This window comes from Accipiter gentilis, chromosome 1 (assembly GCF_929443795.1).
Source record: "Accipiter gentilis chromosome 1, bAccGen1.1, whole genome shotgun sequence".
In the NCBI taxonomy this organism is placed as follows: Eukaryota; Metazoa; Chordata; class Aves; order Accipitriformes; family Accipitridae; genus Astur; species Astur gentilis.
The window spans coordinates 11,249,943-11,263,036 of NC_064880.1; the positions used below are offsets into that span (position 1 = coordinate 11,249,943).

At 39.3% G+C, this 13,094-nt stretch overlaps 1 protein-coding gene across 6 annotated transcripts in view; it reads right to left on the reverse strand.

The window, feature by feature from the left end:
- The window catches only part of PCNT (pericentrin), a 115,244-nt gene that overhangs the window by 56,869 nt on the left and 45,281 nt on the right, over positions 1 to 13,094 (reverse strand). For all 6 annotated transcript variants that reach the window (XM_049810810.1, XM_049810792.1, XM_049810784.1 and 3 more), the window contains 6 exons: positions 11,799 to 11,945; positions 10,244 to 10,395; positions 9,129 to 9,343; positions 8,480 to 8,691; positions 6,867 to 7,029; positions 5,631 to 5,774 (listed from right to left, as the gene is read on the reverse strand). In XM_049810810.1, the coding sequence (XP_049666767.1) occupies positions 5,631 to 5,774; positions 6,867 to 7,029; positions 8,480 to 8,691; positions 9,129 to 9,343; positions 10,244 to 10,395; positions 11,799 to 11,945 (1,033 nt within the window). The remainder of the gene's footprint in view (positions 1 to 5,630; positions 5,775 to 6,866; positions 7,030 to 8,479; positions 8,692 to 9,128; positions 9,344 to 10,243; positions 10,396 to 11,798; positions 11,946 to 13,094) is intronic.

Genomic DNA, 13,094 nt, shown 5'->3' on the forward strand with positions numbered 1-13,094 from the left:
GGAGCTGTAATAGCCTCATGCTATACAGGAGATGCAACACAGCAAGTTATCCAAGGCTGAAACACACAGTCCAGAAAAAAGCTGACGACAGTCTGAATTCCATTAGGAGACTGAATCCCAGCCATAGCTGTACAACAGGGAATATCTTTTACCAAGTGCTATGTTTTGCCAGGCAGGAGATGGGAATAAAATACCACTCTACTGTATTTTGCTTATACATGGTGCACAGAGGAGGGCAAGGTATAGAGTACAGATATATGTGCACCCACAGGAAGGGCATGTATGCAAACTGACCCCTTGAGAAAAGAACTAATGCTTTTGTGAAAACAAGCACAGGAATTTTTCCTTCTATATCCTAAGAAACAATCGTTAATGAGTTGATGGCTTCTTTTTAGGTTCAAAAGAAATACTCTTGCCTTCTGAGGAACAAAATACTGATTAGATAATACTGAAATAAACAGTCACAGTCACCTCCTCAGACAGAAATGCAAGTTAATGGAAAAAAGTCATTAGGCTAACAGATTTTACATGGAATTAAAAATGTTTCAAAGAAAGCAGGTATCAAATTTTGGCAATCTTAGTAAGTGTAAGCTGTTTGAGCAATTTTTAATTTTTTTAATTTTTTTTTTTTTAAGCACATGTTCTCCAAGTCTATAAATACAATTTCAAGTAACATGAATAGATCAGATCACAATTTGTTTCTTTGTAGGGACAAACCTGCTATTTTATTAATGCTAATTAATCATGCAATTCCATTTTGGTAATGCCCCAGCACACTCCTCCCCTCTCCCAAGATCATCATTAGCAAACGCCAAGCTCCATTCTAAGTGCATTGCATTAGCAAGGCCATTCTACTCACATTAGTACCCCACATCAAAAAAAGGAGAAGGAATTCCTTTTCAAGTAATAAGCCACATCAGTGAACTGCAAACAACGTGATTTTTGTTTAGTGTATTTTCCACATACTACAAACAATGCCAAACCAGAGGAAGAGTACTACAGATGGCTGGGGTGGGAGAAAGGGGGCGAATTTTAGGGCTCAGCACTTGCAGCAAATGCAACTCTTCAGGTTCTAATGAGCTACTGGCAAGAGCTGGACTGCAGCTACCAGGGGAATGTCAATCCCCAATTCCACTCTAACCAGCTAACTTATATATTTGCTGCGAGCAGCAGCAAATTCAAGGACAGCAAGATGGTCACCAAAAATATGTTAAATAAAAATAGTGCTTGAGGAAGATCTGAATGGACAGAAGGAATAAAGATACAGTAATGGGCAAGACCACCCAGTGCACCTTTTTAACTCTAATGGGAATTTACCTAGATAATTCATTTTTATTCACCTGAGGGACTTGGTTTGCCTTTGGGGGAAAAGAAAAAGTCTAGAAACGAGAGACAGTGAATATGCAAGAGAACACATCTACGAATATATATATATATATATGCGCATATAAATAAAATCTATTTAAGAACGTGGTAAGAAAATTATATTTTGAGTACACCACAAGACATAATCATGGCAGCTATGAATTTATCAGTTCTAAATGTTTGCTACTCAGAAGTTAAGTATACACAGTTTAGTGGGGGGGTGTTGGGGGGCCTTTTTCAATTTGGCACCTACGAATTTTACTTCAGCATTAGACTTCCAAAGTCAGTCAGGAAAACTCTACAGAACCTTCTTGCTTGTTTTTGGTTTCATCTTTGCTCCCATTACTAGCCTTCCTTACCATTCTGCTTTCCCCTTCTTTTTTCTGATCTACCTATCCATTTAATTACATTTCTCTAGTCTCCCTTAGACTTCATTCAGTTCTTGCTGTATTTTTTTTCAGCTCACCATTTTACATCACCTCAAATACTTTTTGTTTTTTCCCCCTTTAAGTTAATTTAATCATTCTGATAGCCTACTGTGTATCATTAGAAGCTCATAGCAAGCTTAAAACCCACGCCATCCCCTCAAAAGAAAAATAAAGCTGGCAAATATGAAGATAATGTCACAATGCACTTTAAGCCTAATGGCAGCAAAACATTTTTTCCTTTAAATATTGATCAGCGAACTGAATATTCTTAGTTTTAGTTGTTTTCTGATGCATCACAGAAGTCATAACTATTTTTGGCCAAGATATTCATAATCCCAGTAATGTGTTGGGTCTATTTATGAAGTACTATTCCTCTTAGTTAAAGTAAAGTCAAACCTATCAATTCATTCACTCAGTGTCACAGCAACACAAACCAGAAAAAACCCACACATCATTACAAACCTGAACCTTCTTTTTGTGCTACATTAGCAATAGGTGTTCCTAGAAATCAAAACACGCAGACATGTACAAGACAAGAATAGGACATTGTGATCCATTCCATCTTCTAAATCACCAAAAATTCATATGTAATACAGAGATGGTGCCTACCTTTTATTCAGCAGAAATGCATTTCATCTTTATTACGACACAAAGCTCCTGATGACGTACGTTGATCCATGTGTATAATTGGACTAGAGCTACTATAGAAATGGTTTTATATTATAACCATGCAAGTTTGTTGCAATATTTTTGGCTAGTCACTTACACATTTTCTAAGACAATCAATATTCTCTTTTTGCAATTTTCCCCATACAGAGATGGAATAATTAATGCCTCAGGCCCCCCTTTTAGTTCCTGCCAGTGGATTCAAAGCAGGATTCAGTCCAGCAGGACTCACTGGCACAGACTTACAGACTCTGTTATACATTTCCATGACATACAGATGTACTTGTGTTCAACAATATCATGGAATGGTTTTGTGTTTCCTGTGGGACACATTACTCAATGCCATAATCACTGTTGTAAAGCAAGCACAACATGCATATAGTTCCAGTTACAGCCCCTGAATCTGTTTATGTTCTGCTCTCTTTCCCCTGAGGAAGAGAGGTCTTCTCCCACCACCTCCTCTGCCTATGGGGGCAAACACACGTAAGTTCTGTAAGCCAGGGCAATCTGCACAAGACCACTATTCAATTTTCTCTTAAGGTAATAGTAAGATATTATTAAGATGCCATATGAGAGGTCAGAGAAGGACACAATTTTTAACACTAACCTAAGTACTGTACTTTTTAATAAGGCCTGTAGCATTAGTAGAAGGCGTAATGGTTTTAAACTAAAGAGAGTAGATTCAGGCTAGATATAATGAAGAAATTTTTTACAATGAGGATAGTGAAACACTGCAGCAGGTTGTCCAGAGAGGTGGTAGATGCCCTATCTCTGGGAACATTCAAGGTCAGGTTGGATGGGGCTCTGAGCAACCTGATCTCGTTGCTGGTGAAAGGGCTGGAAGGAATGTCCTACAAGGAGCAGCTAAGGACTCTGGGTTTGTCTATTTTGGAGAAAAGGAGGCTGAGGGGCAACATTATTGCTCTCTACATCTTCCTGAGGAGGGGATGTGGAGAGGGAGGTACTGGTTTATTCTGCCCGGTATCCGGTGAAAGGACGCATGGGAATGGTTCAAAGCTGTGCCAGGGGAGGTTTAGACTGGACAGTAGGAAGTATTTCTTTACCAAGAAGGTGGTCAGACCCTGGAACCCTTTACCTAGAGAGGTGGTTGATGCCCCAAGACTGTCAGTGTTTAAGAGGCATTTGGACAATGCCCTTAATAACATGCTTTTGCTTCAGGGCTGACCAAAAGTTGTCAGGCTAGTTGTTGGACTAGACAATTGTTGTAGGTCCCTTCCAACTGAAAATATTCTATTCTAGTTGAAGATGTCCTGCTCATTGCAGGAGGGTTGGACTAGATGACCTTTAAAGCTTCCTTCCAACCTAAACCATTCTATAACTTCATGTACAACATGAGATTTTGATTGCACTATATTTGAAAGGTTGAGTGCAGAGTCAAAAGGAAGAACACGGAAGGGTGGTGAGCAAGAGCAGGACAATGGTAGAGTCAAGAGTCAGAAGAGAGGTGAAGAGCAGCAAGGTGAAGAGAAGAGAAGAGGAGAAGGTGAGGTGGGGGAGAAGCGAGAAGCAGACAAAAGTTGCAGAGGAATGATACAGTAGGGCTGAAAGTCAGTCAGAAGTCTATAACAGAGGCTCCTGAGAAGTGGACAGATAATTGCAACATATAGACTGTGTCCAGTCATACACACCCCTCCTATAGAATTTGGAGCCATCCCCTGAAACCTAGAGTCTTTACATTCCTCTACTACTGACAGTGGAGAAATTCACTAGAAAACAGTTTCTTGCTGTCTTTATTTCTGACCTAAGTATGCATTATGTACAACTACCTGTTATGCAGTCTGCTCAGGCAGTAAAGATCTATGCAACATAGCTGAAGATGGCATTATGGTGACATAGCTGAGGGTAGCATAATGTTGGCATTAGCAGAAGTAGAAAGGCAGTGATCCCAAATGATAAAATTTCTACTGGAAGATGATACAGAGAAATTCACTTATAGAAGTGCTAGAATGACATTAAGGCTGCAAATTCAAGAAGTCAAAACTACATAATTCTATTTAAATGATTCACAGATTCATCATTAAGAACCAGTATAACCTAGTCTTGAGATCCTGCATAGTGCAAGTCACATAACATGTCTGAATTTTCTTCTGTGAACCAAAAAAATATCTTACATGTAAGCCAGCTGTATTACATGTAGATTCTTCAGGGTCTTTATTAAATCACTGCTGTCACTGCTAAAATGTGCGTTCCTTCACTTGGAGTGTGAGTTATCACAGCATCAGCTTTCACTCATTGAGTGTTACTAGACTCCATCCAGTATGTTAGAGAGTTCTCCCCATCCTACTCCACTTCCCTACACAAGCTCCCTTCAGTTAGCTTACATCATATCGCATACTCTGTGCGGCTGAGGGAGTGATGGAGTGGGGGCAAGGAGTTAGGTAGATTGCTTATTTGCACCTACTTATCTGAGTTTGATTTGGTATTTCAGTGGCTGTCTGTGGCTTGCAGTGATTCACCCTTTATACAAAAATTTAAGATACTTGCCTCACCTTATCCACTTCAACACTACCTCATTCAGCTTTTTCAACCCATATACTTTCCTTTAAAAACCTAAATAGGCTTTGAGCTTGACCATTAAAACCTTTCCAGTCACCTTCATTGGTCGTGTGTGTGTCTTGATAGGACAAGGCTGGGGAGCAGGGGAAAAGCTTATGTATGAAACTAAGGACACATCACCACCACAATTTTTTCACAATTCAAATAACCTTCCAGGAGTATTTTATTTCTTTGGTCATTATTAAGCTACCTCCTTAGTCCTGGAAGCTGTCAGAAGCCTTGACTCTCAAACTCTTCTCTTTGACTGCAGTGCCAAATAACCAGCATTTCAGTTACTAACTAGGTGCTAATTATCTGTTGCAACTAACTACCTGTACTTAATACATGCCTCTTTCTCAGACACTTTCCATTTCTAACTAAACATAAGACTGCAATAGTACTCTTCACTAACAGTGTTATTGTCTTAGAAGCAAAGAACCAGCTGCCTTATTTTATTTTCTGCTTTTACAGGAAGACCCTGGTAACCTCTGTACCAGACTGAGCTGCTCACTAGGTCATCAAACCAAAGACTGATACAGTACAGAAACACACTGCAGTGTGCCCTGACAGGACACAATTTTGTTTTCCACTAACAGTGTCATACCCACTCCTCACCAAGAATTGCTTGCTCCTGGGTTAGCTCCTGGAAGCGTTCACGCATATTCTCCAGCTCCACAACAAGGCGACGTTCAGATTCCTCTTTCAGATTCAAGGCCTCTTCCAATGCAGCTTTTTCTGCAACATAGCCTTCGATAATGCCTAAAATCCCAAGTTAGAATGCAAATAAAGCAATAGACAAACTCATCTATTGGAAAAAAAGCATCCTGAAAACATGAGTAAACAATTTTCTGCAAACAATGGAAGGTGACATAGAAAGAAAGAAGTGCTAGATGACTTAAATTTACACTGTAGCTAGGCTTTGTGAAGTATCTTAAGGAATAAAATGTGCTAGTTAATGTATTCTAACAGGTTTTATGAAGCTGCCGTGTCACAAAGTGTCCCCAAGCATGTAGAATGTACATGGGGATCACTAAGCCTTGATGGCCTGGGATCACCTCACAACATAGGACAGCCTGACACAACTTCTGCTGAGGAATGAGGTTTGAAGAAACAATCTCCAGAAAATAAGATCAAATTCAGAGCCCAAGAAATCCAGGAATGATTCACAGAAAGGAAAGAAACAGGATTTTGGAAAGACTAAATAAGCCTGAAGGGGTATGACTGAGAAGAGGAATGGAAAGCAGATGCCATGATTAGGGAGAGAAGCTCAGCTTGAAGGACATGGAAACCCTCAAAGATTCTCCTACATAAAGGCGAAGACCTCAAGTCGTAATCTTCACAAGGGGGAATCAAACTGACGATATGCAGTCTGTGATAGCATTGAGATCAACAGCCTCAGCCTTTTTGTCTCTTCTTACAGAATCTCTTTATGCCTGCACTACCATCAAACATTGCTCTGGTTCATGCTGAAGCCTTCCAAGGTCAGACAGGTGGACTGATTTACACTGGGAGTATATCTTCTTTTCAATAATCCAAGCTCCCATGTTTAGACATGCAGGAATGCAAACTGCTGTTTTAAAAATTATGGTATTTTTTCACACGCAGTCAATGGTATAAGCATAGGACTAAGCACTATCATGCTTGCCCCAGGGAAACACATGAAGAGAATTAAGTAGCAGATTTGCAAGAGAAGACTCATGCTTCAAGTAATTCAGCAATCTGAAATGCAGAAAATTGATTACAAACAGGCAAATCAACAACAAAAGACACAAAAAGCATATCATAAATGTTTGGAGGAATGAGCTATGAGTAAATGACACCAAAGTCTCTATAATTGTTTCATTTTCTTACCCTCTGCTTTATGAAGTTCTAGTGCCAGCTGATTCTTGGCCTCGCTTTCCTCACTGAGGCACTCCATTAGTTCCTCGTGCTGACTAACCACTTCGGCAGTTTCCTGATTTCGGCGGCTGAATTCTTCTTCAAATTGCGCATGGTTTTCATGCATTTTCTCCAGCTAAAAGTAAACCATTTCCCCTAGCATCAGATCTTAAGATGCACATGTGATATAATACTACTACAGACATTTAAACAAAAGCCTTCTTAATATTTTATAGCATTTATGCATTAAGGCCCAGGATTTGAAGTTTCATTTTAGTACTAGACTTTGCCCAAAACCCCTGGACACTATGGTGACTCCCTGTGCTCACGTACCTGTATTTTTGCCACAAATCTTCTTTAGGCACATAAGTTTCTTTACTGTACATAAAGAGAGATACCTCCCTGTTGGTTAAACTGCTCAGCTTGACACTTCCTAAGCCTCTTGAAATTCAAAGCATCCTTACACTTAAATTCTTCAAGAGATTCAGGCATGTCTAATAGACAGCAAAGTCAATACATGATCAGATTTCCAAGGTATGGCACCAGTTCTCTGAGACTATGTATCTTGCATTCCTGCCTGCAATGTCTCAAGTTCAAAGGAAAGGAATAAAGCAGCCCCATTCCCATTTAGTTTACCTTATCCTGGTGGATAGAACATTTCACAGACCTAAGCAAAGTATGTTTGAATGCAGCTCATGAAGGTGACCTAGAATCTAGATCTGCCAAGACTTGGGCAAGTGCTTTAGCCACAAGCTAGTGGAATGAGCATCATTACCCAAAAATACAAATTTAAGCACCTCATTCTAGGAGGGATTTTTTTAAGATAGTGAATATACATTTCACGCAGACACTTATCTCTGGGTTGCACAAAACACCTGATGAGAAGAAGAATTTCAGAAATATTCCTTCCCTTCACATTTCTCTTAAATTAGGGGCTTCCTTACTCAACAAACTAATTATTGTAGCACTAAATTCAATCCTCTAAATGTATACAGTACTCAGGCATCTACCTCAGATTTACAGCTTCTCTTCCCAAACCTGATGTCTAGACACTGCAAAACTCAGTATGGACGTACTCAAATTCTTTTATAATATTGAGTCCAGCTCCCTTTATCACAATTAAACAGTATGTAATTACAAGGATGTTTCCTTGCTGCTATCTACATGTTCCCAGAACATTTTAACATGGGACTGAGTTCTCCTGAACCTGCTTATCAATGTTGAAGAACCATTGATGTAAAGTGCCATGAAACTCCCTCAATAACACTTAACTTTTGGTCTCCTGAAGGTACCAAATGCATCTGAAATCCTAGTTTAAATCTACTTAAGGCAAGCTTTCCTACAGGATCTACTAGGAAAAAGAAAAAAAGTTGTTCAAGTCTCATTTATAAGAAATGATCAAATAAGGGCAAAACCTTCACTGTAAGCAGCAGGGGATGCACATGCCTCCCTATACTGGTAACTTGTCGTGTATTCAGACAAAATCTGATTCTTTTTAATAGCCAATCCTACAGGGTACTAAATACACAAGCCTTAAAACAGATTTCACATTTTCAGTATAATTATATATCTACACAAATTTTTACTTGTTTAGTTGATTCTGTAACTAGTTCCAGAAGTCTCTCCACTGCAGTGTGCAAACGATGACAAATTTTCAGTATCATTTCTTCATTTTCACATGCCAATTCTGGCTTTGCAAAAACACTTTCACATAAGTATTGGCTCAACTCAGACCCCTCATCAGTCACTGGAGACAGCTGGTTGTGTTCCGCGAGAGTTTCATCAAGCAGCTCATCCACTGAAAACAAGCAAGCAATTTAAACACATGGAAAAAAATGGCACAGAGCTGGCAACTCAGATAACAACTGACATCAGACACTGACATTGGTTCATCCTGAAGATGTATTACAAGGTGAAAACTTGTACACATCAATAACTCAGTGTTGAAAAATCAAGACAGTCTTTCACAATGTTTCAAAATACTGTGCTACACATCAGGGCCTGAAACTCTGCATTCACCATGTTCATCTTTCTTGCCCTATAACCCATTCAGCCTTTTCCAGCAACATTCTAGTAGTTGCACTATCTTAAGTGTGTAGCAACTTTGAAAGAGACGCAGAAAACACTGCAACAAGAGATAGCCCCTGTCTGACCCTCACCCATACAAAAGGAAATGAAAAGGTCTTTTTCAAGAATGTGAATTGACTACATCCAGTTATGCAGATTTATACTCACCTTTTTCTAGGTGATGCTTTTCTTTGGCTTTGAAACACTGCATGAATCCCATTTCATCCACAATACTGTGACTTTCTCTAGAATCTCCAGAAGTCAGACTGTCATCAAGGCAAAGACCAATCTTGCTACAGATAAGGTCCTCAACAGCGATTGTGGTCTTCACCAACTCCACAAGCAATTTCAAAACATGCTGATAAGATTCCTGCAGTTTTTTCCTAGAACAGCATATCAAACACTTCAAAAATTGCAAGCACTTGATTTAAAGGACACTTTGAACCTACTGAAAAACTGTCAGTCTACAATGGATAGATATCTTGCCATTGTTTGACAGTTATCAGTGAAGATGATTTAGATGACTCGCAAAAAACCAAGGCCATTTTCACAGAGCAGGCTCAGCAAAAACCCTTTGTCTTCTCCACAGGTAGATGGAGAGCTCATACTGCAGTCACAAGCACCTCAGGCTTCCACATCTGTGGAAGCACCGGTAGGGAGAACATATCTACTACTGTAATATCTGTGACATCAAAATAACTAGGGGTGTTCTGGCAGAATAGACAACATAAATTTTACTTATGAAAACATTTTAGTTTCGAGAAAAACAGTAAGCCAGTTTCTTAAAGGTGAGAGAGGGAATTCTTCTAGAAGCTTATTCAGCATGACAGCTTCTCTCTAACCCACACAGTCCAATGACATATCAAACCAATCTACATTGCACTGAAAAGTTTCTGCAACCAAGATGTTTTCTCCATTTCCTAGCTTCTTCCAAGATTATAGAGAGTGGAAACCCCAAAACACCAAAGACTCCATCAGGCCACAAGAAAAAAAGGAAGAAAAAAATCTTGCTCTACATATCAAGATAGGTTGGTAACTGAAAAAAAAAAAAAAAAACCAAACAAAAAAACCCAACCAACCAACCAAACAAAAAACCCACCCCACAAAACAAACAACAAACAAACCTCAAAAAACCTTGCAAATAAAAGCAATATATCATCAACCTACACTATTAATTTGAGCTGGCTTAATTTTGCCTAGTTATTGATTTCTGTATGAAAAGTGAGACAACAAGCAAACAAAAAAACAATCAATAAGCATTAAGTAACCCAAGATGTACAAACCTTTCATCCTTGGACTGCTCAATATCAGATCTCAACATGGCTACCAAATTCCCTCCTTCTTGGTTTTCTCTGTCCCGCCGCTGAAGGAGTGTCTCCAGTTCAGAGTTGGTCTCCTCTATTTCACGGTTTAAAGACTCCACTTTCTTTTCCAGCTGTGGAAAATATAGTAAAAATGCAACAAAGTTGATCTCGTTGCCTAAACAAGACAAACTTCACCCAATCATTGTCTGCTGTTATGCAAATTTGCTTCTACAAGCACTAGAAATGAAGGACAGCAGAAAGGCTAAAAATGAATGGCTATTTTTTTAGTTCTCCTTTTCTGATGTTGATTTTGCTTCAGGGAGTTGTCTCACTTGCATTCAGACTCAGTACATACAAGCAATGCAAAAAGCTTGTAAAAACTTCGCATCATACTTCAGTTTGCTTTCATTGTTATGCCTCAAAGACACAAAGCATAAATTTTGACACTGTAGCACACCAACCTGAACAGCAACCTGATCCAGTATCATCAGTGCCAGCTCACTTTGTTCTTTGCTTTATAAGCTCTGCCTGAAAACAAGTTTCTAGAAAAATGTTCTCTCATATTTATATGTTCAGATGACACCTCCATCCCATTAAAACACACACATATACATATATATAAAAAATACATATATGTATGTATATACCTACCCCTGACCCCTGGATTTTACTGCCAAACAAATCACTACTATTTTGTTAGAAACTGTCTCATAAGTAAGCCAACAAATCAGTCTATTACAGAGGAAACTGCAAGGAAAGAAGAGCATTCTACTCCCATGCCAGCCATCTCACCCCTCATCAAATCCTGTATGAAGAACAGGAAACAATAATGCATTTCTTCCAGTGGGGGAAATTCTTAGTATTACTCCCAGTTTTCCCACTAAACATAAAGGCCTAACAGAACAATCTAATAAACCAAATTTACATTTTGGTCAGAACTTCCTGAATTGTGAGAGAAAACATGAATGTTTTATTTCATTTTATCTTCTATTTTGAAAACTCAAGCTGTTCCTCTCTCTCTAAAGCTTTCTGGGTAAACTAGATTTGATTTAGGTATTTGCTTTAGAGAAAGCATAGAATTTTTTGTTTGGCAAACAAATATTATCTTTGCCACTTCCAGATTCAAACTTACCATTTGCCTGTCTTACTTCCTCCAAGCTATAGGTCAGTTAGTCTAACAAAAGCTACTAAAGCACTATTTTCTTGACCAAAAAAATGTGACAGATACAGATGGCATCAATACACAGTTAACAAAAAGGCAAACACCCAACCTTCACTTATAAAGCAGTGTTAATCTCCCTGAGAAATGGTTGAGGACCAGTTTTCAAGCTGATAACCAGTTTCAATTTCCATGTTACTGCTGTAGGACTCCAGCTAAGACAGAGGCCATCAGACAATACACCTTGAAAACTACCAATCACAAGAATTATACACAGTCCCTATACATACATCTTGAGAAAGGTGAGAGGACTGTGCTAAAATACAACCACAAAAGTACATTTAAAAATCTAGGTTTAAAATATTTTCCACGCACCTGGATAATTCTTGCTGCTTTTTCCTGCAGCTGGGCTGATAACATCTCCTGCTCCTTCTGGTGAGCAGCCTGTGCCTTCTCCCTCTCCTGAATCAACATCTGCTCCTTGTCATGTAGTGATGCCTTTTTTTCAGCTTCAAATTCGTCCTGCATAAGTCACATATACTTTGATTTATCAAAGGGGGGGGACCCAACCCCCAAAAACCCCACAACCAAAACCCTCCTGCCCCCCCCCCTTTTTTTTTTTCTTTAAATGTGCACACCTTACCTCTCAGATTAACTAGCAGTTAACTTACACAGTTAACATGCCCAATCAACAAAATCCTGCCAAAATTATGATTTAAAGATAGTTAGGCAGGTAAATGAACTATCTGAATGTGCTCACTGAGACCTGGGTCATTTCAGACTGCTGAGATAGGGATGAGGAACAGAAAACAGATGGGCAAGTCGGGACAGAGATGGACAGAAGCCACTTTCAGCAACTGCAAGTAGTACAACATGCATAATACTGAGTTCCACATAGGAGGAGTGATTTACCAGAACAAACTGAAAATCTACAAGGTAGATTCACATGGCTAAATGATCTAGAAGCTATTAAATTGAATCTTGGTTACCTCAGAGTGCTCTAAAGCACTCTAAAGGAAGGGATTATTAGACATCCCCCACTCCTGCATCAGCAAATAAGGGAAGTGAAACAAGATCCTTGGATCCTTTCCCAAAGAGGCTAAAAGGAACCCTGCTTAGTAATTGTTTCTGCAACACCAGAATTGGGAAATGAGCTTTCCTGATCACAGTATAAAAACAAACTCTTACAATTTGATCTATGAACACCAATACACTCCAAGGTGATAGCTGCCTCTTTTTTTATTGGTAAGTCAAGAAAACAGTTTTTTCCCCAAGGCATGAAATAAGACTTCAGAGCAGCATATCAGTAGTCACCTGAGCTGTCCTGGATCCTTTGTGGAAGACTCAGCCAGTCCTTGCACTGAGTAGACTCAAACAGCAGAGCACTTAGCAGTTAACAAGATACAAATGAACAGACACAAAGCAGTATAAGGACTTTACTTGACCAGTACAGTAAACTTGTGGATAAAGTCTCTGAAACAGCCTGCCTATTCTCCTCAGAAGCAGTGCTTCCACTAAAAGAGTATGTCAGACTGTAGAAAGGAACTCCGAATACCTAAAATCTACTACAGGAGGCAGGGGGGAAAGAAAGGAAGGAAACTGGCTGGCACAAAGGCAACCCCATGAATGAGCATGGGGGAAGTAGGCAGGGGAAGGCTCATTGTAAAAACC